The 27,761-nt window shown below is 42.1% G+C and overlaps 1 protein-coding gene and 1 long non-coding RNA gene across 3 annotated transcripts in view; one reads left to right on the forward strand and one right to left on the reverse strand.

Annotated features, from left to right (window-relative positions):
* Positions 1-26,792, reverse strand: part of otud5a (OTU deubiquitinase 5a) — a 41,607-nt gene extending 14,815 nt beyond the window's left edge. Inside the window, exons 1-2 of one of the 2 annotated variants that reach the window (XM_026153669.2) lie at positions 25,952-26,792; positions 19,061-19,151 (exon numbers count right to left, since the gene is read on the reverse strand). In XM_026153669.2, the coding sequence (XP_026009454.1) occupies positions 19,061-19,151; positions 25,952-26,539 (679 nt within the window). In that variant the 5' untranslated portion in view covers positions 26,540-26,792. Of the gene's footprint in view, positions 1-19,060; positions 19,155-25,951 lie in introns of both variants that reach the window. The other variant, XM_026153668.2, reaches the window with a different exon arrangement.
* LOC145423211 (uncharacterized) lies at positions 4,764-7,375 on the forward strand. Its single transcript, XR_013904318.1, has 2 exons — positions 4,764-5,178; positions 5,989-7,375. It is a non-coding gene; the product is annotated as an uncharacterized LOC145423211 (long non-coding RNA).
* Positions 26,793-27,761: the final 969 nt, after the last annotated feature.

The following is a 27,761-nucleotide window of genomic DNA, read 5'->3' on the forward strand; positions in this document are numbered from 1 at the left end:
TGTTCTGGTTTGGTTTTGGCTTGTGGTGCAGCTCTCGATTCTTTTTAAACTTTGAGCAGGTCAGTGTTACCGGCATTTAGTCAATACATCACTGCAGGAGGTCAGAGATTCCTGAATTGCACAGAGACGGAGACTGCAGCAGAAAACTTTGAAAATGCCTCTATGATCACTCTGTCTCCTCTTTCAGCTCACGCTCTAGATTATGACAACTATCCTGTAGGACATGGCTCCAAAATAGTGCGTTTGAAGCCAAGTTCAGGTGCGCTTTGTGATTTTTGTGTTCACCAAACATTACTACTCTAGCTGCAGAAAAAGACATTTCAATTTACTGTAAAAGTTACATTTTATAGCCTCATACTATTGATGTAAGGAGCCTGGCTGGAAAGACTTAAGACACCATCTTGGTGTTAGTTAAGAGACAGTTGGAAACCAAACATCCCTTCTGATAAAACCCTTGTCTGCTGTAAAAGAGCACTGATCTATAATTTATAAGCTAGTGAGGATTACTGCAAAGTAGAACAATTGCAGGCATCACGCTCAAAAGTGGTTTCATCTGACAATTCAAAATAATAATAATAATAATAATTCAGGAATGCTTGTAATCGGAGGACATAAACACTGTTTTGTGCAGATATGACAACATGTGTGCCTTAAAATTTTGATTTGACCTTTTGTGTGGAAAGGGAACAAAAAGCTAAGGAGGACTGGCGAGTCCAGGGTGGCCTGAGCGCCCGCCATTATAGTTGCACAACTGTGCATGCAAGCAAAGGACCAATGTTGCAGCCATAATTGCAGCATTAGTGTCCCCTGCACTGCCTGCACGGCCCTTTGCAGCTGGTCCTGAGTCTGCACAGAAGCAATGCACTTTCTGCACTGGTCAAAAAAAAGCAAAAAACACTTTCAGTGCTGCAAGGATGTGACAAAACTTATGCTGCTGACAACTGATGCATAATAGTCTGTGAAGCCCGACTTCAAAGCCAAGTGTTGGATTAAAAAAACAACAACCTAAAAACACTAAAAACAAATTAAAACAATATTAATTGATCAATCTGTCGCTCATTTCCCTTTGATTTCACATGTAGATTATTTTCACTGTTTATTAGCCAGTTTTTGTGTTACATGTCAAAAAAATAGAGAAGCAGAAAAAAAGTCAACAAACAAAAATAATGTCACACAAACACACTTCCTGTCTGAGATGGCGGTGGGATGTAAATGAGCCCCATTTCGGTTCAGTTTACAGAAAGTCACATGATCTGTCACCGCAGTAATTCTCAGAACCCCCCCCGATGACTTCCTTTTTCTCACTAGCGGTTTGCTTCGTGTTTTTGTGCATAAACATGGCGGTATGACTGCAAAGTGACACACTCATAACACATCTGACACACACACACACGGCTGAGCAGCAGCAGCAGGTGTGTGTGTGTGTTTGTATATATAGATCTCAGAAACATTCAAGAGGGAATCTCCCAGTAATCTCCCACTCAGAGCAGTGGCATGCACCCCGGTGCAGGATCTGGAGCGCAGCGAGGTTAACCCGCGGGTTAGTCACACATGCACAAAAACCACAGTTTACTGACCAACAAGTTCTCAGAAAAATGGTGTAAAAGAAGGGCAGCTTCTTTTTTTTTGCAGATAGCCACACTGACTCATGCTGGGATTAAATGACTTTTAATGTGATTGTATTGATGCAGACACGTGTTTAATGCTGCAATAAAATTTAGCAAAACTTCAGTTTTGCTAAAGTTGTGACAGTTTGGTACAAATGACAGTGCAAACTCCAAAAACTCCGTCAGTTTGTCTAATTTCAGGCTTTTTTTGATAGAATAAACATGTTTGATATCATTACACCTTTTCTTCATTGCAGCTCATCCAAAAAGACACAACTTTGACTGGCAGAGTTTGCAAAAGATCTCGTGAACTTTCACACCACTGTTGTCTTCGTCCATCTTTGCACGTTTCTTCAGACTATTTTATTGCTAAGCATCAAGGTGCATTAAACTGCATCCCTTTCACTGCAGGATCGCCAGGATCTGTTGGTCACTGGGTCAGTAACCACCCTTGGACCACGTTTTGCCTACGTGAAGCCTTGGAAGCCAAGTTTGGCTTGGGCAGCGAGATGGTTTGTGCAGGTTCAGTGTTTTTCAGCAGCAACAGGTGCATCTGAGAGTTTGTTGAACAAAGGCATGACGCAAGAAAAGCAGACAGGAGACAAGCACAAAAGACAGAAAACCAGGAGAGGAAGGGACACATGCAACAAGGAGAAGAGAAGGCAACAAGAGGAGAAGGGAAACATAGGAGGAGACAAACAGGAGACGATAGAAGACACAAGGAAATAAGGCAGAAAAACAAAACAGAAGAGGAAACCAAAGCTAGGAGAGGAGATGCGAGACAAGGAGATGAGGCAGGACACAAGGAAATGAGGTAGGAGACATGAGCGGAGACAAGATGCAGAGGAAAAGGAAACAAAAGGGCGAATTTGAGTTGGTTGCTGAGAAATACCACACACACCACGACAGATAGACTTCTGCAGAATTAATAATAAACCACATGCACACACACTCACACCCACACACAAACACGCACACATAAACCACAGCGAGCGTTGTGATTGGTCAGCTTGGACAGCTTTCTCAGAAAGAGGTGGGCCCTCACAGAACCGTGTCCGTCTTGTTTGTTACACCACTGCTGTCGATAAAGTTTTTATCTGAAACTCGCAGTTTGACTCCACCCTGACCGCCAACACCAGCAAAGGCTTCTGGGTACTGAAGTTCAGAAGCAAGCTTTAAATTACCAGCAGCTGGACACTAACATGGACAGAAGGAATGTAGATCCTCTTGCTGCTGATTAGATCTCATTATTATTAGTATTTTTTCATAGTGATCAATAAAAACAAGTTATTATTGATTAGAAATATCAGACATTGAAAATATTAGCAGAACCAACATTCTTGGTAGCAGTATTCATATCTTGGTAATCAAGCTTCCAGCTGACCAATCAGAGAGCAGAGGGACGTCACCATCTCTTCTGCAGAACTTTATCAGCTCCGAAGCTCCGCCCCTGTTTTACACATTCGGAAGCGGGCCGCGGCCCACAGAGGCGCCACAGTGACGTGACGTGTGGGCCGCTGGGCCTCACGTCCTTCCTCCTTCTGCAGAATTAAGCTCACTGTCAAGCAGGAACCTCAACTTCCAGTCAGAGGTCAGCTTTAATAACATCAGGCGACCTCAAACAGAGAAGTGCGGCGACTTTGTTAGGTCCTTTAATATGTTCAAAACCTGAAGGTAAACTTACGAGTGGTTCAGATCAGCTGCAGTTAACTGACCCCAAAAACTTCTTTGTGTTTGCGAGCTGGCGCTCCACGACCTCGCTCCACAACGTCCGCCTCCCTGCAGCTGTTTATCCAGCTGTTTCAACCCTCAGAGCTGTGAATCCAATTAAAATGTCAAATTCTGGCACATTTTTATCTACCGGTATAATTGTCTGACTGGTTTTCATATTCTTCATACGATTTGTTTTATAGTTTTCTTCTATTTTTGAAGTATTTCTTACTATGTTTCAAAAACGCCTTCATTCTTCACTTGCAGCCTGACCTTTCTTTGATTCTGCAGAAGTTTAACTGTGTTGTTTCTTTAGACACTGAGTCACTTATTTACTCGTAAATAATGCAACATGAACTCAGAGATTCACAAGGAGATTGCAGAGAATTCAAGGGGAAAGTTAAGAGGGAATTTCCTCACAGCTCAGTGTAGGTGTCTGTATTTGTGTGTCTGTATTTGTGTGTGTCTGTGCACTGACTCTGGGTCGGTTTTGAGTGACCAGCTCCAGCCGACCTGACACTTTGACAAGTTTAAAAGACTAAAAGACTTGTTTGTCGAGCTGAGGTGACCGTGACCTGAGCAGCGGTGCTTTATACTTATGACACACACACACACACACACACACACACACACACACACACACACACACACACACACACACACGCACGCACGCACACGCACGCACACGCACGCGCACGCACACGCACACGCACACGCACACGCACACACACACACACACACACACTGTACAGGTCTTTGAGTTCTTTTTAAATCCTGCAGCAGGTTTTAGACTTGTGTCAGTGAAATTGAGATGGAAACCTTAAAATCAGACTGAACTTTGTGAGTGAAACTGAGGAAACATTCCTGCAGCTTTTCCACTTTTCTATCAGGATGCTGCACAGATGAAGAATGCTCTATTTCAAAATAAAAGCTGTGTCTTTTGAAACTCGGCGGTTTCAGTGGTAAGGCTAAACTTTTATTCTGGAGAGAAACGTTCTCCATTTTCGGTTTGTGTCATACTCTTTGCAGTTTCACTGCCACTCAGCGAGTAGTTGGCAAGCGCTTGAGGACAAGTCAGCTTCTTCCACACAAACCACAGGGCATCACAGCATCCTGCTGCAGCCCCAAAGCAATCGCAAGGAGGTTATTGGTGCAACAATGTCTTTGCACCAATTTCAACCTGCAGAAACCACAGAAAACACATTTTCCCTTTACAGAAAAATGTCTTTCCTATGGTTAGTTGACCACCTGGCAACCATCCTGCAGTGGCTGGCTGATGGTCACTGACTGGTCCTAAGTCAGTGATAAGTAGGGATGGGTACCAGTATCCGGTTCTGACATAAACGGTCGTAACCAGACCGAAAAGCAGCACACATTTCGGTGCTTTTTTTTCCCTGAGCTGAGATACACTTTAGATTCTAGCCAATCATTTTACGTTTCCGAGGATAGTAGGCGGGGCCAGGTACGTACGTTCTTTTAGAGCAGAGCTACAGATTAAAAATGTCCAAGGCGAAGCGGTCAAAACTCTGGCTGTACTTCACAGCAAAAGATGCAAACTCAGCAGCCAGCAACAAGTGCTTTAAGGTGATACTGTGATACTGTCAAAGGAGGCAACACCTCAAATCTAATGAAACACCTGGCGACGCATAGCGTTTTGATAAAAGCCGAGAAATGCGCCGTATTTGATAGCTTGCTGCGAGACCTCACACCGAGCACATCTACTGCGGGTGTGGTGCCTGTTATCGGACCCGGAGTTAGCAACATCCCCCAAAAACCCGAAGAGGAGAGTCCTGGCCCCTAACCCTGCCAGTGTAGCAGATATGATGAGGATGATGATGCAGCAGCAGCCGTTCTTCTCTGCGTGAGTAGCTTAATGTTCGTGTGTAATTTACGTTGAGTAGGCTAACCACGTTATTACATTAATGCATGTAAGGTGAACTAGCAAACATCATCATAGCTACATGCGGCTGTCTTCTTGTTTGATGGCAGATACTCCCTTCACCCTGGCCAAAAAGGCTAAAATGACCAAAGAAAAAGTGGAAAACAGCTGAACATGAGAGGTTTTGGACAAAGTTTGTGTTTTTTCCATTGTTTAAGCACTGCTTCCAGCCAAGAGTGATGCCATATATGCCCCATAGCTGCAGAAAAGGCTAACATTGTTATCTTTTTACAAAAAACAGCTGAACATGAGAGGTTTTTGGACCAATTTTGTGCTCCATTCTTTAAGCACCGGCACCGTTTCAAAAGTACCGGTTTGGCACTGGTATCGGAAAAAACTTAAACGATACCCATCCCTAGTGATGAGCCTCTAAACATAAATAAGTGAAACTATGACAACCGTGAGTGAAAACCTCTCCAATGAAGTATAACGTTGGACGTTTACCGACTTGTGTCGGGTTAGCGGATAACCCTTTTGTCACTTCTTGATCTCAGCACGATGGAGACCAAAAACCCTAGAGGCTTCCAAATGCTAAGTTCAGAGAGCAGTGGGGATGTAATGGTGGAGACAGACAGCTTTTTGAAACAGTCAATGATATACTGTAACATTAACTTCCTTTTGGACCATTGTAGGAACTACAGTCTTTGGTGGGGAAGTATCCTCCTTCTCTTTCCTGATACAGCCGCTCAGAGTTTGTTTTTTGTTAATACTTTGCACATTTTTTTTCAATAGATGGGCAGAAAAAAAGATTTGCATCTTGTGTCTGTTGTCAACACTCTTCAAGGACCAAGAAGAAGATAACCGTAAGTGATCTTTCAGGAAGATGCCAAACATCACGGTCAAACAGATAAGATGGCTGTTGAGGAACAAATGCAAACCATGTTTATTGTTTTGACGTCTGGCGCATTGTCCACACACAACAGCTCCGCCCTACTGCAGGTACACAACAATGATTTCAATCACAATGACAAAAAATGTGGGCATGAAACCACGGCAGGTGTAAACACCTGAGGATGCCCGACACACCTGAACACACACACACAGTTATACAATCTCTGTAACTTTCCACAACTTTTTATAACTCTCAGTCTCGTAACAGTCAGAATCCCAGAGAAACGAATCCAGATGGAGTCGCCTGATGCTGGAAGGGTAAATTTCCAGATGAAAACCAACGGGAAAGTAATTTTCTACACTCACTGAGATTTTTGATATTGGTCGCTAAGCGTTATGTTGGGGTCATCTGGGCAAACTTTGAAGATACCTGACTTCTTCCACATTTTTAGGTGCAGTCAGCAATTTTTCCTGGTTCACTGTTACTGTTACATTTTGACCATGTGACCATTAAAAATGTCTGTTAGACTTTGAATTAATGAAACTCCGAATAACTTTTTTTTTTTTAAACACCAGTGTTTTTCGTTTGGCTCTTTGGGACATTCATGTATGCAGGAAAGAGTTGGGTAGTTGCAACTTTTTTGTGGTAATGCACCTGAGTACTAGTACAGATGTGGATTATCACAGCATAGTTGAACCATGAACATCAGCTGTGATACTTTTTTTTTTTTTTTAAACATTGTATTTTTGCTAATTATTTGCTTTTAAACAACTAAATATGATTCTATAAAATTATTTTATATGAATATACACTATAAATTAGCTTTTTAATTATTGGTATTTTTTAATATCTCAGAATATAGATTTTTTTCTTCATATTTTATCTGAATTTTTAAACACTGTAATATGTTTTAACATTTTCTTTATTTTCTGAAACACAGAACCCCCTGAGACCGTGGCTCAGGGGGTTGGGAAGCGCATCTGTAACCGGAAGGTCGCCAGTTCAATCCCCCGGCTCTCTGTCCTGGTCGTTGTGTCCTTGGGTAAGACACTTCACCTACCGCCTACTGGTGATGGCCAGAGGGGCCGATGGCGCGATATGGCAGACTCACTTATGTCAGTCTGCCCCAGGGCAGCTGTGGCTACAACCGTAGCTGCCTCCACCAGTGTGTGAATGAATAGTGCAATTGTAAAGCGCTTTGGGTACCTTGAAAAGCGCTATATAAATCCAATCCATTATTATTATTAAGACAAACTGACTAAAATTAATAAATATATCGCTTAGTCAGCCAATCTCTGTATTTGTAGCTCAGGTTCCCGTCAGTGCTGCAGGTAACTCCAGATTCAGGCAATGAAGACACAGACTGTGAAAACTAATCAGGACTCAAGTTTGGAGTTTACCAGACAAACTGGAACACACAACGGGTGTCCAGTATGAACTCAAGACTGCACACACACACACACACACACACACACACACAGACAGATGTAGAAACTATGGAGATTCCACCTCACATACTCCCATGTTTACACAAACTGTCTGGACACAAACACTCAGACGTTGCTCTTACAGTAACACAAGGTCAAAGGTCACTCTGACACAAGTCCCTCTCTCTCTCTAACACACACTGCGTGACTCATCGGCAGCAGGAGGTCGTCAGAGTTTCCCTGTGCCCCTCAGTGAGGTTTCTTCGTGAAGACACTTCCTCTGGAAAGAGGTGACCTCTGACCTCTTTCCAGTCTAGCTGCTGCGACAACCCAAACATCATCATTCAGACGGTGAGAGAGTTTAGGGCCCCGATCCTTCCACAGCTTCAGCAAAGAAACATCTCAACTCTTCAAGTTCAACTTTCAGGCATCCTGACTCGAGCTGGACCGACCAGCGACTGAATCTGCGTCTTTGGAGAGGGCCAAAAAACAGAAGTTGCTGCTGGCTGCAGTGAAAGAATTCCATTTATGTTTCCCGCTGTTATTATTCAGTTTAATTTTGCACAATGACATGAAGTAATACCGTGTGATTCTCATAAGGTGTGACTCATGCGTCGCTCTTTTATAACATTATGAGAAACTACAGAGGACACTTCAAAAAGAGAGCACATGTAAACTTTTGCAAGGGAATGAACAAAGAACCGTAAACACCACCAGAAAATTTCCAAGTGTGTCAATGATTCCATTTAAATGATCAGCATCAATAAGAGCTAACGGGATGTGTGCAGGTAACGAGTCACGTTTGTACAATGAAGAATGGGCACGGTGTTTATTATTATAATCAAATAACTGCAGGAGAACCACTCCCGATTTTCAACAGAACTTTATAAGCTGTGTTTTAATGTGTCTGTTTACGGGACGTATGCTGAGCACACGCTGCCCTTCTGAGGAATTAAAAAAAAAATGTACGTCCTATCACAACAAGTGAACGAGGACAAAAATGGCCACGCTTTGAAGTACACCTCGTGCATGTAGAGGGTGCAGGCATGAAACCATGGGGAAAATGATTTTTCCAGAATAAAGTTCAACAAAAATGTTATCAAACCAGAACTATAATAAAAGTGTAGACGATACTTAAAACACCAATTCAGACAAAAAAAAGTCTTAAAGCTTTACAAAAGATTTAAACTTTGAATGACGGTTACGTGCCCGAGAGCTCGTTCGGACATGTAAATTCAGCCTATTTGTTGTTCACGTGCTAAATAACGTGAACCTGCATCATTTCTGTGTTTGTTTGTGTGTAAAATCCCTGATAACAGTTTTGTCCCGCATTTGTTTGTTGGGATCTGCTCACCGTAAACACAGCCACATAAACAGATGAGCTCACCACAGTACAAATCATCTAAACTTTAAAAAGTGCCAAAGTGTCTCTGAGTTCAACCCACAGACTCGGTCACCTGATTGGCTGAAAGGTCGACGACTTCTGCAGCAGAACTTTTTCCATTCACGGTACACGCTGTGACAGCTGGGACACATGACTGTCACGTCATGTGAGCAACAAACAGCTGTGTGAGCCAAAACAATGAGTCGAGACTCAAAGTGCTGAGTCAAGGAGGAGAGTGGCGACTCACAGCTGGAAAAGACTGTCGGAGACCTGGGAGCCAAAGTGTCTCTGATCGCTGGGAGACGCTGGGATCCTATCAGACCACCCAGTCCCCCCAGTCTGCGTGTCAATGCTACTGATGAGCTGGGAATCTTGTTAATTACCATTAACCCTGAAGTAACTCAAATGACAGAGTGGATTCAACCTTGAGCTTTGCTTTTTTATTTTTTAAATGGCTCTGTTTGAGTTTAACATCTATGCCAGACATGTCGATGTGGAAAAGCAACACTTTGAAGCTAAAAATCAAACAAACACCTCGTGATTCTGATCTGACTCCTGGATTAACAAGCCAAACCTGCTGGGTTATAAACCTAACTCTGTCCTGATCTCATCGCTGACAGTAAAGCGTCGAGGAAACTGCAGTAAACATGCAGTAAAACCAGCCCCGGCTGCAGCACAGGCTGGGATGAGCCGCCTGTCACGAGGTGCTGCTGCTTTGAAAACTGAAATCCACCTGTGGATGCATTCAATGACACTCACTATTTTTTTTATTAAACGCAGTCGGCTGATCTGAACCGACATGAAGTGAAACTGGACGCATGCGAGCTGAGCAATGAAACACGCTCGTCACACTCTGCTTTCCACTCCTGTGACTAACCACGACCAGCTGCAGAGCATGCTGGGAGCACGACTGCGACCAGTCGGCCGTTGCACAACAACGTCAGACATGGGAGACGTTTCCTAATATTTGGAGAAAGAAAAAACCCCACAAACACGTGGGTCTAAATTTTAAAAAAAAAGCAAACACACACACACACACACACACACACACACACACACACACACACACACACACACACACACACACACACACACACACACACACACAGGAATGTGTCGTCAGTGGAAACACACACCGTGTCTCAGCCGTCTGAACTTTACTCTGCATGGTTCAGGTCCAGCTCACATGCTGGAGGCAGCTTTTTTCTGTACTGTACAGCTTTTAAAGCCATTAACTTTCAGTCGACATAATAAATAAATAAATGTGACACTGTTTGAGATCAGCTGTTTGTTGCTGAGCAGCAGCTGCTGTTGGCATGCAGTCAGGTCAGGTGTGTTGGTATCAGCTGTTCCTCTGTGTGTGTGTGTGTGTGTGTCAGATGTTGTTAGGCAGCAAACAACTGAGAAACACAACCAGACAAAGTCACCTGAACAGGCTGAACACACGCACACGCACTCTTTCTTTATCACATGACAAAGAAAGTTAAATCCATAACATTTGTGCACGGTGTTGTTCGGGATGTTTGGCTGTTGATGTGGTTTCTGGAGAAATCACTGGTGCGACTCCTGAACCTACTGTTAGCATTTCCACACAATCACAAGAAACCCACCAATGAGAGCGTGAGAGAAGCGATCGATCGAAGCCAAATCAATCATAGCTCATCAACTGACGAGTGCTGTCAGTTACAGTCTCCATGGCGATTAATTAGGGAAAAACTGCATCTGGCGCTGATGTGGTTTGAAAACAAGACGTTGCTCTACAGATCTGTGCTTTGTTTGTGCTCCGAGAGTTAAACGTGGTCACGGGACTGAGAGAGCGATTGTTTCTGCTTTCCACCTTAAATCCAATATCTACTAAAATGGAGCTCTGTGGGCAGTTAGGAGGCGCTAAGATTGTTTGAAAGAAGACAGATTTTCCAACAATCTGGTGGAAAAATAAAGCCTGTGGAGTGAAAACTGTGAGCTGAGCAGCAGGTTAGAGAGCAAACTGTCAAGGCAAATTTCCGAGCTGGCATTCGATTCGCGCACGTGCGAGAAATGTTAGAGCTTCAGCGTTGTTTCTACAACAAACAGAGTCGGGACAAGAGACGTGCCAAACCTTTGCAACTTTTTCTCCGTAACAACAAACTGTGGGAGTTTTCCTTTGCAACTATCCCGCCAATAAAAGAAATACCTGCATGTCTGCCATTTTTAATGACCCAGCAGGAATGTGAACTCACACCCGACTGTGTTTACAGGTCGTTCATCAGCATCAGGCGTTCCTGCATGCACAGAGGTGAAACGCAAGAGACGTTTTGGCTTTTCCCCTGAAGGACATTCACCAGGACGGCAACACCTGTAACTATCTGTTTCCATCGGGATTGTTTTTCAGGGCTTGTTTTAAAAGAGGAGAAAATATTAAATATTTGAAATTTCATGCAGATAAAGTGAATGAAAATATCTGGGACACTTTGACTGCTGCAACTGAAGGTTTTATTCATTTTATTCACATCTGAAATACTACTGGGGGGCAGGACACTTTAAATGTCACCTCATAAACGTGACGGGTCATGAGATGATTAAAGACAGAGGGATGAAAAAAATGTCATTTTTTCGACATTTCTGTGAAAGTCGAGGATTTTTGTGGAGTATTTGATATGAAAAGTTACCGAGGAGTTCGCTGAACCTAAAATGAACTCAAAAACCTTTACAGGCGACGGGGAGACAAAATCACACGCCGACTTTATCAAGTGAGTCGCACACGTCAGAAACTGATCTAATCTTATCGTGCTGTAACTTTAAGCACTCGGGTTCATTTCAGCGCTGACTTCAAATACAGGGAAAATATCAAAACAATTATATCACTGCATAAAGTTTTGACATGAGTGTTGCACTAAAATCAACATTTTACTTTTCCTGTATTTTTAATGCTTTAATGTAAGGATCACAAGCAGTTACTGAGACAAAGAAGAAAACGTCTCTTCCTGCTGGATCTGGTAGGAACGCTGAGACATTTGAACATTAGGAGGAGTCAAACCTGCAATGATAAAAGATTGGAAACTGATCTAACCTGAAACCGTGTGCGGTAACTCCATCTTTAAAATGTTAAAATCTTATTTTGAAAGCAAAGTCACCTGAAATGCAAACACTTCAAGCATCACAACTCTCTGAAAACTCGGAGAAAAATCGAAATTAACGTTGTTGTTTTTTTTCTGCCACATTGTCTTTCCTGTAAATCATCCCGTGGCACGGTCACAACCCCTCGGGCTGGGTGCCATTGATGCGAAATGCTGCTGTTTCCCCTGCAGCAACGAGGGGGGAAACTACAACTCTCACCCACCCACGCAAAAACACACCTGCCCACCCGAAACAGAAAGTGGTCTTCAAGGTGTGAAAGCAGGTTTAACACATCAAAGTGAGATCAGCTGTGTGTTTTTGTTTTTGTGTGTGCGTGAACAGTGCGAGTTTTACTCCAGAGGTGTCAAGTATGCGGTAAGACCATTATCACTATACAGGCATATAAACGGATGTAACACAAAGAGTAAAATAAATATATGTAGTTATTATTATATCGCTAAATATGACAGTGTTGTGCTTTTGTAGTGCCATTACACATTTAATAAGCAGATTTCAGGGTTTTTCCTGCATGTTAAGGGAAGATTTTGTCCTTCCACCAAAGGAAAATCACCAAGACTCATTTCCTATATTATGTGGGCAACTCATATTTATATGGCTTTCATGTGTAGTTGCAACTTTGAGCCTGGAAAATCCCTGGATGTGGATCATTTTTTAAATATTGCCCAGGGCGTTCATCACCTCTTTTGTTGGCAGATGGATTAAATGTGAATGTTTACTTATATTTCTTTACATTAAAAGAAAAACAGGATAATAAATAACCGTTTGACTGGTCAGGCCAACTGCAGGAGTTTGACGCTGGACCATCACTGCAGCTCCAAGTATTAAAGTAAAAATTTTAAAACATGTGTTTTCATGGGGAATACCCCCCCCCCCCCCCCAATAAAACAAACAAACAAACAAACAAACAAATAAATAAGTAATAAGAAATGAGGATGTTAAGGGCAAAGGGTGGACTGTAAAATATGTCTTTTAATGGCCTCTGTTGTTTGATGCTGGCTCACCTTAACCGCAGAAAACATCCCAACACTCACAATTCTGACCATAAACTCGGGTATCCTAAACCCAGCAGCAGCGTACCAATGAGCTGTGTGCTGTTCCAGAGGCTCCTCCCTGACATAACAGTCAATGCGATACAGATTGCAATCTTTGCACATCTGGTTTTCCAGATGTTTGACCATCTGTAGTTGCTTTATTATATTAGGCTCAAATATGGGTCAAAAAATAACAATAAATACTTCGTCTGTTAATCACTGGATTTTCTGTACGCTGTGATCGCGCTGACAGAGGGGTTCGGGTAAGTGTAAGAATAACAAGAGACCAAGCGAAGAAGACATTCAAGTAAACGTATAGGCACCAGAGGAGGTGACTTCTGGGAAATGCATCAGAGAGAAGAAACGGCCTCTGAAACCAGACGCGAGATGAGCCACAAGTGGACTAAGAGAAAATGAAACATGACACTTTTTTTCTTTCATTGCACGTGTCATTTTAAGGTGCACGTCCATCGCCTCACAATCGTTAACCTAAAAAAAAGAAACAAAAAAATACGCACGACCATCTCTCTGTCGCGCTCGCCCGACATCATACATCGGTTATATCGGGGTTTTTCCCCCCTATCTGAAGTACGAAACAACATAAGCTTCACTTTCTGTGAATGTGTTGCAGGTTTTCAGTGTGTCTGAGCACTGATGCTGATGTCTGTCGTCAGTCACCTTTCGGAGGTAGACCCACTATGTGGGAATAAGTTTGGAGAGGAAGGTAACACGAATATGAAATCAAGTTCCAGTTCCGAGGTTGCGACCCTTCTGGGTCCGGTAAAAACTATTCAGGTTGTATTTGGTTACGTTCCATAAAAGAAAAAAATGATCAGAATCTGCTCTGAAATTCCCCCTTTGGTCAGGCTCCATTAACCACTGCAGCACCTGCAGCTAAAACATCCACCGTGTTTGAAAGATGGGCGGAGCCACTGTGAGATCAGTGGTAGTCAAGCCTCGAGCTGAGCTTATCACCACTGTGGTGTTTTGAAAGTGGACACAAAACGAGAAGGGTGGCTCCGAGTGTGAAACCAAGAAATATTTTTTTATTTTACAAGAAAAATGTTGTTTTCTAAAGGAGTTACTAGAATGACAAGAAACTACTAAAGTCGACCCCTGCTGGCTATTAGAAAGATCCATCTATTTTCCTGCGCTTGTCTAATTCAGGGCCTATCCCAGCTGCCACAGGGTGCGAGGTAGGGCACACCCTGCACAGGTAGAGCTGGGCGATATGAGATTTTTTCATATCACGATATGTTTCTTTCATTTCAGGCGATAACGATATCTATCACGATATAAGCCAAATAACTATATTTGTAAGATTTAAATGTGCCGTTGCTCACAAGTAAAATGTGAAATAATCAGCAGCTTGTTTTTATTTAAATATTTATTTCCCATAATAAGTTCAACAGGGCAGATGTACTTAAGGAACATGAGACTTTTTCAGATAAATAAAGGCAAATATTGCAAACTACACAAAAGGCAGCCGCTAAAGCGTTTAAGTTTCAAAATAGAACAAATGAAACAGACTAAATTGTCAATTCCACTTAGAAACAAAATATTAATTCTAAAAATAAATCTTAGTTTGTTTTACAGAAGAACAGACAAAACTGACTAACTTTTGTCAATATCAAATAAACTGAGAACTAAAAGGAAATTCTCAATCTCTCCTTGTTGTATAGCTGAGCTTTTCAAACAGTTTTAACAGTTACTTTAGTCTGACAAAAGCCGAATGACGAATTAGCGCTTCCAGTCAGAGACTGAGGCTACGTCCACACGTACACGGGTATTTTTGAAAACGGAGATTTTCCGTTTTCGTTTTAAAAAATAATCCCGTCCACTAGAGCTGGGCGATATATCGAGTTTTTAAAAAATATCGATATATTTTTATACGAGATATAAGATGTGACAATATCCTTTATATCGATATAGTCTATGTTACGTTATAATTATACTATACTTGATTATACTCCCCCTCCTCCCCCATCGCTTCACCTGCAGGAAGCGACAAGATGGACACGGCAAATCCGTTAACGAGTTACTGCGCATCGCCCCGTGCGTGGGGCTGGACGGCGTCAACGTGTTAGCTAGCTAACCACGCTAACGAGCTAACCACGCTAACGCCATGCAGCCCAGAGGGGCTGCACGGACTAAAATCCTTTCATTTTCTCAAAAGTTGACAGCGCGCCTTATGTATGAATTCTGGTTGTGCTTGATGGCCGCGAACCGATTTTATGTGGTACACGGCGCTCAGCAATCTGTCAAAAAATGTTTTAGTACGACTTTGGTAAGCTACGGAGCTGCACCGCTTGATGGATTGTCGGAGGATTACGGCTGAGCCTCGCGGAGTGATACGTACTGTGCTTCAACGTAATATTACCTTACTGTGTATAAGGACCATAAATGGCACCTGTTAAGAGACGTGGTTATGAAGCGGATTTCAAACTCCAGGTTGTCAGTCACGCAGTACAAGTTGGGAACAGAGCAGCTGTGAAATCTGTCCTTGTTATAGTGCTCGTCTTTTAGTTTACATTTTGACTGCACATTTGTGAGCTTTTTGTTATGCACAAAAACAACATTGTTTTCTTTTATTTATGGAGCATTATTATTTAATAAATGCTCATAATTTATTTTTGAGTAAATTTTCTGTACATCTGCTCTATGTTAATAAAAGTGCCTGTGTGACATCTGGGACACAGCTTTGACTAAGAACTCTCTTTTTGTTCTTACTTTATGGCTTTAAAAAAAAAATATCGAGATATATATCTTATATCGCCATCCAGCTAAAAAATATCGAGATATGAATTTTGGGTCATATCGCCCAGCCCTACCGTCCACACATAAAGGCAGAAATGAAGGAAAACGCTGCTATGAACATGCCAAAGCAGCAGGTGGCGCTAGATTCCTAACCGTGCAGAAATGTTGGCCAATCAGAAGTCTAGAAGCCTCGGTGGGAAAAAGTAAACAAAGCTGGGGCATAGAAGCAGAACAGAGTCGTATGTGTGGAGGGACAGTAACTGTGTGTATATGTAAGCATTTAAACACTGCAGAGAGTAGAATTAACAGTAACAGTATTGTAGAAATTCATTTCACCGAAACAATAACGTGGCGCACAGTGTGACGCATGCACCAGTTTATTGTATTTCCAGACTTGCTTTCGGCACAATTTCCAGTGCACGCTACTCTGTTTTTTGTCAGACTTGAAATAGCCGAAATACCTTCACACTACGGAACTTCTATGGCTCTTCCGTTCGACAATCTCTCCGGCGTTGGAACCATCATCCGTTTTCTCTTCGGTCATGCTCGGTTGATTTTTCTAGTCGGCACACTCATTTCCTCCATTACCCGCTGGCTGCTTCCCAAACAAACACACGTGCGGCTTGGCACTTGTGCTGTATGTAACAAGTCACGCGACGTGACGCTGCGGCTGTGATTGGTTCGGCTCTGCGCTACTTAATTTGGATTGGCTGACCTTTTTTTTTTTTTTTTTTTTTTTTAAGAGGACAAGAGCGGCGAAGTCTATCGCGATAGCTTAATTTCTCTATCGAGTAAAAGTTATATCGCGATACATATCGTTATCGTTCTATCGCCCAGCTCTATGCACAGGTCACCAGGGCAGCAGGGCTAACATAGACAGACGAACACTTTCACACCTACAGCCAATTTAGAATCACCAAACAACCCAACCCCACTAACTGCATGTCTTTGAACTTTGAGAGAAAGCCAGAGTACCTGAAGAGGAGAACATGTTACCACCACACAGAAAGGCCTTGGCTGGATGGTGGATTCAAACCCAGGACCTGCTTGCTGTGAGGCAACAGTGCTAACCTCTGTGTTGTTAGAAAGATGGCTCAAAACACGTGCCTTAAACCAGCCTTCTTCTAAATGGCCAGTAGAGGGCTCCTATGGGCTGCAAAGCAAAAACCAGTTGTTCAGAAGTTCTGAACACAGGCCCCGGCTCCTTTTCTCTCTGCAAACACTTTCCTGCTGATGTCACAGGCTCAATCGCTAGTTTCAAATCTTATTTCAAAAAACAAAGCTGATTTTGTAAGTTAGGGGGAGGGATGGTGGATATACTGGACAAAGGGTGGTGATGATGCCAGGCAGGAGGGAAAGAGGAGGACCTCAGAGCAGGTTTGTGGATGTGGTGAAGGACAACACGCAGAGGCTTGGTGTGACAGAGGATGGTAGAGACGGGGTGAGATAGGGAGACGAGCCGCTGTGGCGACCCCTAAAGGGAACAGCTGAAAGAAGATGACGATTACAGTCAGGTAGGATTATCCTGAGTGTCCTCACCAGCCAACAACTCATCACAGTCAGAGCGTCTCTTCACTTCTGGTTACAAAACACCAAGACGGCGACAACAAAGATCAGTCATCGAGGCTTCATAACAACACTCCGTCTAACACTCTGATCCCATTGTGGTTACGTCCATCCTTTATATACAGTTAATGAACTAAACAGCAACTTCAGCTTCTCTGTGCTGCATGTAAATGATCATTTTAAAACGAAAGGAAAAAGAGTGATTTTTGATGTGAGGGTTTTGTTTTTAGCATAAAGGCTCGGTGTATTCTGGTTGACAGGGTGAAACTCAGGAACAACCAGAGTTTATTATCTAACAGCAGGAAGACAGGTGTGAGTTTACAGGTACTTACAGGCAGCGCAAACACACACACATGCACACATACACACACACAGGGCCGGGGTCAGTGCGATGATATAACTGCAGCTACACAATAGCCTCTACCTGAAAGACAACCTGGACTCGACTGAAAGGACCTCTGTGTGGCTTACAGGAACACACACACAGAAACCTTCATCTTTCACAGTGTGACCCACATTTCCAACACACACACACACTCATACAAAAGAACAGTCTGTCAGCATCAGAGCACCCCCTGTTGGAACAGAGCAGCCCCAGCAGCAGGCTTGTGTCAGTATGACCTCAGGACTGCAGAGCAGGACTGCTGGTGTGTTTTGATGGTAGTGTGTGCTACCGACATAACCTGCTCTGGAGCAGGTTACATTTCACAAGCAGAGAGGAAGAAAAAAAAAAAAAATCACAGCATGAAGGTGAATCAGTTCTCTGCCAAAATATAATTTTTGAAAATCTGATCTTAACTGGATATTCTGTATCTGCACTTTTTATTTCATGCTGATTGAAACAAAGGTTAATTTAAACGACATTTCAAAGCAAAGTGCCCAGATGTGCTTCGATGTGGCTGCTGAGTAACAGGACAAACTGGCTGGGGTCATTAACTTGAATTTAAATTGATTTTCTTTTGGAACACTTGCCAAACTCCACCTTAACACTGGCTAATGGCTGGGAAGTAGCCACGATGGCTCATGTAATACCTACGATAGAAATTATTATTCAAATCACACTCTCACCCCTGGCTACACCTCTGTGTAAAACCTGATGCTTCGCAGCTGTTGGTAAGGCTCCACCTTATCTACAGCGCTACAGTTACCTGGTAATTACCACAGGGTTTTCTAAACAGCTTTTCATTAAATAACGATCACTGTGTGACCTCTTTTTTTGCTCAGCATTCTCTTTTGTTCATGGAGAGGAAGTGACACGATTGTGGGAAATTACCTGACTTATCAGATCACCCTATGATTACTGCACCTAATCACCAATGACTGCTTCTTATGTCCTGATTGTTTCTCACACTGCTAAATCATTTTAATCGAGGTGAAATCTTTTTAAAAAATGTAAAAATGTAAAATAAAAAAACATAATATATGAAATTAATTTAGCTTAAACAAGAGAATTAACACACAGCAAAGACCTTTTTCAGCTTCGTAGCTGAAAATAGTGTTATATGTAAAATGTAAACACATCAGGGCAAACCTACTGCAACACTGCCATCTGCTGTCAGCCAGAGGAAGTGCAGGGAACCAGCTCAGGAGACACCAGAACGCTGTGTGTGTGTGTGTATGTGTGTGTGTGTGTGTGTGTGTGTGTGTGTGTGTGTGTGTGTGTGTGTGTGTGTGTGTGTTAATTACTCACCGACAGCTCTGAACAGACACGCGCCATCCTCCTTCATCTTCTTGATCACAAATCCTTTCTTCTCCCTCAGAGCTTTTTCAAACCAGTGCTCCTGCTGAACACACACACAGACACACACACAGACACACACAGACAGAGTCAGTGAACTGGGCCTGAGCAGCATTATATGTGAGGACCTAGAGGACAGTTTGCTCAGTTCCATTATTGATTCATTGCTGTGTTATTTTCTAGAATAATTAAATTCACCGTTTGGTTGCTAAAGCAGGAAAATGGTGCTCAAGTCCTCCAGGGTTAGTGGCTGGACATAACAAATGAATGAGATCTTCTGCAGGGAAAAGCAGCTCCTCCCATCCTGATCATCAGTTATCTAATGCTGATCAATAACAGTGGAGCAGACACACTGGTTTCTAACACTGCGGATGTTCAGGTGATCTCAGGAGCCCTAAATACCTACTTACTCCTCTTTGAGACACTGCTGAACAGGATGCTTTTTAATTTATAAAAAAAGAAGAAGAAGCAAATAATCAAAACTAAAAACAGTTTATTTCCTTATCATGTGCACTTTTACACTTCTGTAATCACGACATACCCTGATATTTCCCTCTCTGAGGATCAGTCTAAAAGTACAGAAATAAAACTTACAATCACAAACATAGCTGTGCTTTTAACCCCAGTTTTACCATATTTATCATTTTTATTGTTTATGTGTCTAAAATGTCTCACAGGTTCATTATATTCTGTATTTGTTGATGAGCTGAGGAGCTGCACCGAGGACCAGGATAAATCACATAAGCCTTATTTTGAACTGTGAGTCATGCAAAGCTACTCTAAAATGTAGAGATGTTTTGGACTTCCGCTATGACTGTGATCATTTATATAATTTATAATCCTAATTTTAATTTAAACAGGGTTTAATTAACTCAAACTTAAATACAGGTCCAAAAAAAGCAGGAAAACAGACAAATCTGTGTCAACCGAGGTAAGAAAGTTTGTTCGCCTCAACCTGTGTGTGTAATCATCCCTCACAGGCCCTTGAGTAGAGTCCAAGAATAAAAAACACACAGCTGGAAATTAGCATAATGGCTCCTCTTTAAATAAAAAGTCACACTTGGCTCATTAGTCAAACAAAAAGTGAAACCATGAACTAAAGTCAGATGAAGAAAGGCTAAAAAAAACAATAACATGTTTAACACTGGACATCTGTCATAACACAAACAGGTTATAAAAAGCACCGATACCGAAAGTGCGAGTCAGCGACGGCTTCGTGAACAGGACTGAAAACTGGCTGGGTTTAACAGCAGGACACAAATGTCACAAGACGAGTTCTGAACGGATTCGTTCTGTCAGTGCTCGATCGCTGCTGTGCGAGCCGGTCGGACCACTTCAGGCAAAGAAAATGCTCCGATTTCTGAGAATAAAGCTGCAGGCTGGGAGCAGAACGAATGTAAAAAGCATGACCGCGGCGTGGCATCGGCCTCAGCTTTCACTTTAATACAACAACACGTCTGAAGAACAACAACAAACCAGAGACGTTATGTGAAAGAGACACAAGGAATTAAAGAAATTGCACAATTCTGTTTTATTATGCTTTGGCCTCTACAGGGCCACTTAGGGCTGTTCCATATAACGATATATATAAAAACGTCTGTGTTTCATTTTACGCAAAATAAACGTTTTGATGGTCACTGTAGTGGCTATATTAATTTCTTAAAGTTCTCTCTTTCTCTTATATTTAATATAACCACACTATGGACGGACAAGCGCCTGTTTTTATGTGTTGTCTTTAGCAATAACGACGGTAAAACCACCCACATAAACCTTTCACAATAAAGCTCAAGATCCTGTTGAGACTTTTCAAAATAAACTGAATCACGTGAAAGATGCAGATTATTTACGGATGAGAAGCCAAAAAGAGCCGCCAGATGCTAAAAAATAAACCTTAGACTCAAACGTTAGAACAGGCTTTTCCCCGCAGCTAGGGCTGCACGATTAATCGTTAGAAAATCGCGATCTCGATTCATACTTATGTGCGATCTCATTTCCAAATGACAACGATTAAAAAAACAAAAAAAAAAAGACGACGACGACGATTGTACCGCATTTTGATCCGGGACGTAATCTGCATGAAAACAAGCGCTCACTCTTCCTGCTCAACAAATGACAAGAGCGGAGCCTTATACCACGTGATACAGAAGCTGTGCCGTGTGATGCTAAAATTAGCAGGGAAAAAACAACGGAGAGCACGTCAGGGATGACGAGAAAGTGACAGGAGAAAATCCGTCCCGGTCAACCACCCAAACATCAATAACGGGAACCTTATACAGCGCTTCCCTATACCCGTCGACCTCCCGCAGGCACAAAGAAATTATGGAGGCTATCACTTATCACCTGACCAAAGATATGGCTCCATCAACACTGTGCAAAACGAGGGATTTAGGAAAATGATCAACACCCTAGACAAACGCTACACAGTGCCGTCCCGCAACTATTTTTCTATTGTTGCACTACCTGCTCTGTACACGCAGCGTCGAGCAACGGTGGAGACGGAATTTCAAGCAGTACAACATTTTGCAGCAACAACAAAACGTGAGACATTTGTTTTTTTTAATGTTTATTTATTGTTTTTATGTTCAGTCTCAACTGTTACGAAGTTGATGTGCAGTTAATAAGTGCAATAAATATTTATACTGGAAAAGAAAATGGTGAGAGAATCGTGATCTCAATTCTAAGCCAAAAAATCGTGATTCTCATTTTATGCAAAATCGTGCAGCCCTACCCGCAGCACGCCGTGTAATAAATACCCACAAAGAAAACGGAGGCTGTTACAACTTATGTCTAAAAATGTATAGTTTCATGCATCGGTTAAAACACTCGACTCCAGCTACATGACGCGCAGCTGCAAACACTTCACGCAAGTCGAGCTGCCCGAGATTTACAGAATTTACAGAAAATGTTACATTTTTGGGATTTATATCGTTATCGGACGATAGATGTCTTATATCGGGATATGAGATTTTGGTCATATCGCACAGCCCTAGCGCCACTTTATTGCTGTGTTTCATTGCAGCACTTTAATGTACTTTATTTAGATTTTTACACAGAGGTTTACTTGCTGAACTGCCCAGTTTTGTTTACACGTTTCCTTCGATCGAGCTTCTTTCGTCTGGGCTATTTTTAACTTTTTGTAAAGTATTATTTGTTCTATTTATCATTATTGATATGACTTGTCGATTCTCACTGGCTCCTCTTTGAGTCACCACCATCACCAAGCAGCACATCAAAGACATTACATTCATACAAATTACTTGCATGCTGTGTGGACGCAATTCCCCTCTTTGTTATGATCACTCAAAAAGTAATTATTACTCACATTACACAGGACACTTTTCTTAAACATGTAAAAATGCAGTACATTACTTAATTACTCCCAGAAGAAAGTAATTCATTATATAGTTCTTACATTACTTTCACGTCACTGTGTAAAATGACCTAAAACACACCGCCTGAGGTAATTTCTCATTTAACAGTTGAAACTGCAGACCTACACACCAACACAAATCCTATTGAGGACACACGTATAATCTGTCTCTTAGTATTAGACAAAGCCTCTTATAGCAGAAAACAAAGCCAACAGCAAAGATGAAAACCAGCACAAACAGACTTTAAAGCGATCGCCACGGTGAATCTACTGTAGAGACATGAACAGGTACAAACGGAGGCTGCAAACTGCTCATCAGTTTGTTACCTGTTGAAGTTCAGGGTGTGTCTGCTGGGCTGGGGTCAGTGTTCACTCAGCTTTAAGTCACTCTGGGTTCTTGGCTAGTTAGCGTTGCAGTTTACACTTTACCAACGCACTCACTCTTTGTGCAGTAAAAATAAAACTAATGACCATATCCTGCACCACTATTTTCCTCCTCCGACACACAAACTGATCGTAGCACAAGTGCACGAACCGATAAGTGTGATCGACAGACAAGCAGACTAACAGCCCCAAGGAACTGGACTACTGGGAACTGGTTCTCTACGCAACTGGTTACCGACTCCCATCCCTAATTCAACCTGACATCCTCGTAATCAGCAAATTCTTTGGTACAGTAACTTTTCTATATTAGGAAAATGAGTTTGGCAAATGTAGGTTACAGAGAGACCTTTCATGTGCTATGATTTGTTATAAGCAGCCATCCATGTCCCACTGTGATATATGACCCTTGAGGTTTTTCTCTGGTGAAAAACTGACTTGAAATTGGCGCCGTTTTTCTACTGAAACTATGACATTTCCCATGATGCTGACGCTCAGAGCTGGTTACAGAAAAATCAATCTAAATTTCTAAATGAAAGGACATTCTGTCTGCAGACTGTGAAACAAAACTGATTTGGCTGCAGTTTTTTTAAAATGAAACTTTAAAGTGTTTTTCAGCATTTCCTGTTATGAAGTATAATGACTACAAAACGCTAACAAAATGAGGTGAATTGACTTGTGCCCTGTACTTGGAAGGCCACTAACTTGTTATCATATCTTGAAGGTAACATTTTGCAAGGTTTCCTTAAATATACAAAGTTATTGCACCAAAACAAACACATAAACAACTAACAAGCACACAAAATAGAGAACTTCCATCAGATGTGGATGATTTTATAATAGGCTGTTCCTTATCACTCCCTCCAAATAGATTTTTTTATCTGGCTCAATCTGAACTAAGAAGCGAGTTTGAGGATTTAATGAGGGGCAAAAAACAAACTGCTGTAAAGAGATGAACTCGACTTAAAATACAAGGAAAAAACAACAGTTTCATATATAAATCAAAGCAAAAGAAAAAATTATTTAACCTGCACCAGAAAATACTAAAGACCGGATATAACTTAGAAATATCTCCATTTAAAGCAACCAGGGACTGTAACATCTAGTCCTTTTTACTGAATCAGAAACACCTCCAACATCAAACTGAGTAGCACTTCAAAGTTCATTTCTGCTTGATATAGTCGCGTTATTGATCCGTAAATATCAAACATCTATTCTGCTTGAGATTCAAATTAAAAGCCTCCCTGCAGAGTGCTTCGGTTCAGGCTCAGTTTGTCATTCTGTGGATCCCCGACACTGAGTCAAGTAAAACTTCTGGTTTAATCCCGACTTTTCAGTGTTAAAAAGGCAGTTAACATCTTAAGCTTAGGTTTACCATTGCCATGGCAACTAGGCTGCAGACCTAACCTGCTCCATGTTCACGATAAGAGAGCAAGAGGTATGAAATCACCGCCTAGTGACGAATCAGTTCTCCAGGAAACAGCGTCACCATTCCTGGAAGATCCTGCTGATCTCACTGCACTGCAGAAAGAGTGTTTAAAGTCTTTGTTTTCCTGATGAGCATCAGGAATAAATACAGATTCTTAAGACACAACATAATTACTTGATTTTTGCCTCTGGTTGACTACATTTTTTTTTTAATTAACTGTTCTATGATTGTACGTATAATCCTAAAACAAAGAACCTATTTGTACTTGTAGACCTTTTATCAAGTCTACATGGAGACCGAGTCAGTGGATGAACCACCTGAGGATTTTTACATTTATTCTTTACTCACTCTCAGACTGTTGAACACCACCAGCAGCTGAAAGAATAACACTTTCTTACACACATATAAACAATGATTTAACTGAACAAAAATTCTAATCAGTCAAATTCGCTCATGTCTTAATGACAGAGCTGTGAGAAGTCTGTTTAGTTACACAGTCGGCTTTCTTCTCTGGCTTCAAACAGACTTTAACTTTATTACCATAGCAGGTCTTTTCCAGTCTTATTGACAAAAACGCCAAAGTGCGCACACATTCATACTAACAATCTGCTGCTTTGTCTGCAGCAGCCGTGTTACTCCCAGTCTGTATTATCCGTTTAACCATATTGTTCACAGTTTTCTATTCTTTGTAAAAATCAGGTGTTCAGCTGTCTGCAGACCTGCCTGTGTTTCTGACTTTTTGTTGTTTTTTTTGTATATTGATAATATCCATGTTAAGGTTACAGAACATACAGAGAGGATATCCGTACCCTGAACTTGTTTCATAGTACAAGTGTCCAACAAACGTGTTTAGAATTTCTAGCATGCAGTCAAGTATCTCGGTAAAGAGTTGTACAAAACCTCATCACATTCTCCAAGAAAAAAAACAAACCCTGAACATGGGCGACTTCTGAACAAAGAAAAACATTTAATTGAAATTAATCAATAGGTAAAATAAGCGTTTGGTGTTATTATATTCAACAGAGAGCTGACAAAAATGTGTCCTGGAAATAGTGGCATGAAAATATTTTAATTCTTAGTTTATATTTCATATGCGTAATATTACGATTCAAAAACGTGTATGTAGCAGTTATTATCCTTCCAATCTGGGAACATCTGGCTGTTTATTTTAGCCTCACCTGAATGGGCCGTGGAGACAAATGCAGCTCTCTTTAACAGTGTTTAAATGTGTGCCTAGAGTGTGTTTGTGGTTAGTTTTGGGGTAAATGTTTAACTGCCAGGTGATCAAACGTCCGTGCTGTTGCTATGGTTGCCCCAAACGGGTTTCTCTTAAGACCTCAGGTGAGCAGACATGATTAGCAGGTTACTTAATGAACGCCCCCTCCCCCCTCCACCACCACCAATTGTCCCCACAGCCTGCCTCTGGAGGGAAACGACTCATTGGGCTTAAGCGTAAAACCGAACAATAACAGCAATTTCTTCCCTCTTAAAGTTAACTTAAATCCTTATTTTCTGCTTCCTAGTGGCCTGTGCTGATTTTATACGTTTTGTTTTCGGTCTTTAAGTACCTGAGTTCTGGTAAAAGTGCCGGAAATCACCTGTGCAGGAGCACTAGCAGCTCCGTTAGCCTTGTTGCTAATGTTAGCTAGCGTTAGCGTCCTACCTGCTCCACAGTAGCCGGGTCCATGGACTGAAGCCGGGCGGCGTTCTCGTACTCGTCCTCGCTGTTGTTTCCGGCTCCTTCCTCCGTGTCCTGGCTGGACCCTACACCTCCCGGTCCGGTCACCCCGGGCTGGCCTCCGCCGGCCAGCGCCCCCACCACCCCACCGGAGCAGGTGCCTGCCTGCCTCCGCCTCTTGCTCAGCCCGGGCCCGGAGCAGCAGCTGCCGATGCCTCCGCCGCATCCGACGACGCCGGACGACACGACGAGCTCTCCGCGGGACCCGGCAACCATTCCGCCGCTGTTGTCCCGACCATCGCCCGGCCCCACAGGGGACACGGAGCCGACGGGCGGCGGAGAGGCCTGCTGCGGCCGGGAGCTCGCCTCAATGCTCCGCCTGTCGTCCCTGGCGGAGGGTGGAGCGGGCTGGTAGGACCAAGGCGGAGGGGAAGCCCTCGGTCGGGTTCCAGTTCGCCCTGAGTGCGGGTGAGGATGTTGGTGAGGGTCGGAGCCGGTCCGACGATCGCTGTCATCTGCGTGGTCCGAGACGCCGACCCCGGAGCTAGGCTTCTTCTTCGGGAGAATAGTCATGGTGGAGAGTGTGGAGGAAGCAGGGAGGGGGTCAGAGGGTGACAAGTCCTCCCTTTCTAGATCAAATAAGACGGTCTACTCGCCCTCCGGCCCGGCCGTTTGGCACCAATCACCGAGCTAAGGCTCTTATCGACCCGAAATGGACACAAAGGCGACGTTTCTGCTCCTTTTCAACGGTTTAGTTGAATAAAAACAAAACGCGTCTCCCTCTTCCGTCCACAGCGCGTCCGGTCACAACATCAACACAACATGACGTCACGTCCGGGACGGCTGCCACGGCACGTTTACGGCAGGACGTCAACCAGACCTTTGTTTTTATTCCGTGTTTATTTTAAAATCCAAACTTTATAATAAATATTTTATTTATTAGAAAAAATCTTTTGTTTGTATACTACTACTACTACAACTACTACTAATAATAATAATAGCAGAAATATATAGTTATTACTAATAATACATTTGACATGACAAACAAATACATACACAAAATAATGAGCTTAATTAAAAAAATTAATTAAATTAAATATAGAATTGCTTTTACATATAACTTTTTGCAATTTATAGTAATATTATTATTAACCTTTATTTAACCAGGAAAAGTCCCATTGAGATTAAAAACCTCTTTTTCAAGGGAGTCCTGGCCAAGAGGTGACAACATTTTGAAATTACAAAGTTACATACATATTATAAGTAACAATTACATTACGTTATACAATTTATTCATTTCAGTTAAGTATGCAAAAAGTATGTAATCAGTGTTATTATTTAGTATGTATTATTAGTATATTTTGAATGTAAATGCAGAAAAAACATCCTGCAGTTATAAGTTGCCTTTTTTCTCAGTGTCTCTTTAATCTGAACTCTCCGCATCTAAATGTGACATTTTCTTGCTGTGTGATATGAGAACTTTTCTCAGAACAAAACTGTGTAGGTGTAATTTTGAAAGGGTTAGGATGGGATTCACGACCAAATATTTCAGGTCAGTTTGCTAGCTGGAGACTTTCTGAGCTACATAAGCTCTCACACAGAAGATGGGCCCTGCAGATCTGCAGTTTATTATTAGGAACTTTCTCTCTGAACTTTTCTCTATATGGACACCTGATTTTTACTCTAAATGCAATTGCAGAAATATGAAGTGTCTTCAGATAAATAGGAACACAAGTTCACATTGCATAACATCATAATCTAAAACTCCACAGAGATAACCCAATGAACTGCCTGG

The sequence above is a fragment of the Astatotilapia calliptera genome, chromosome 20 (genome assembly GCF_964374335.1).
Source record: "Astatotilapia calliptera chromosome 20, fAstCal68.1, whole genome shotgun sequence".
In the NCBI taxonomy this organism is placed as follows: Eukaryota; Metazoa; Chordata; class Actinopteri; order Cichliformes; family Cichlidae; genus Astatotilapia; species Astatotilapia calliptera.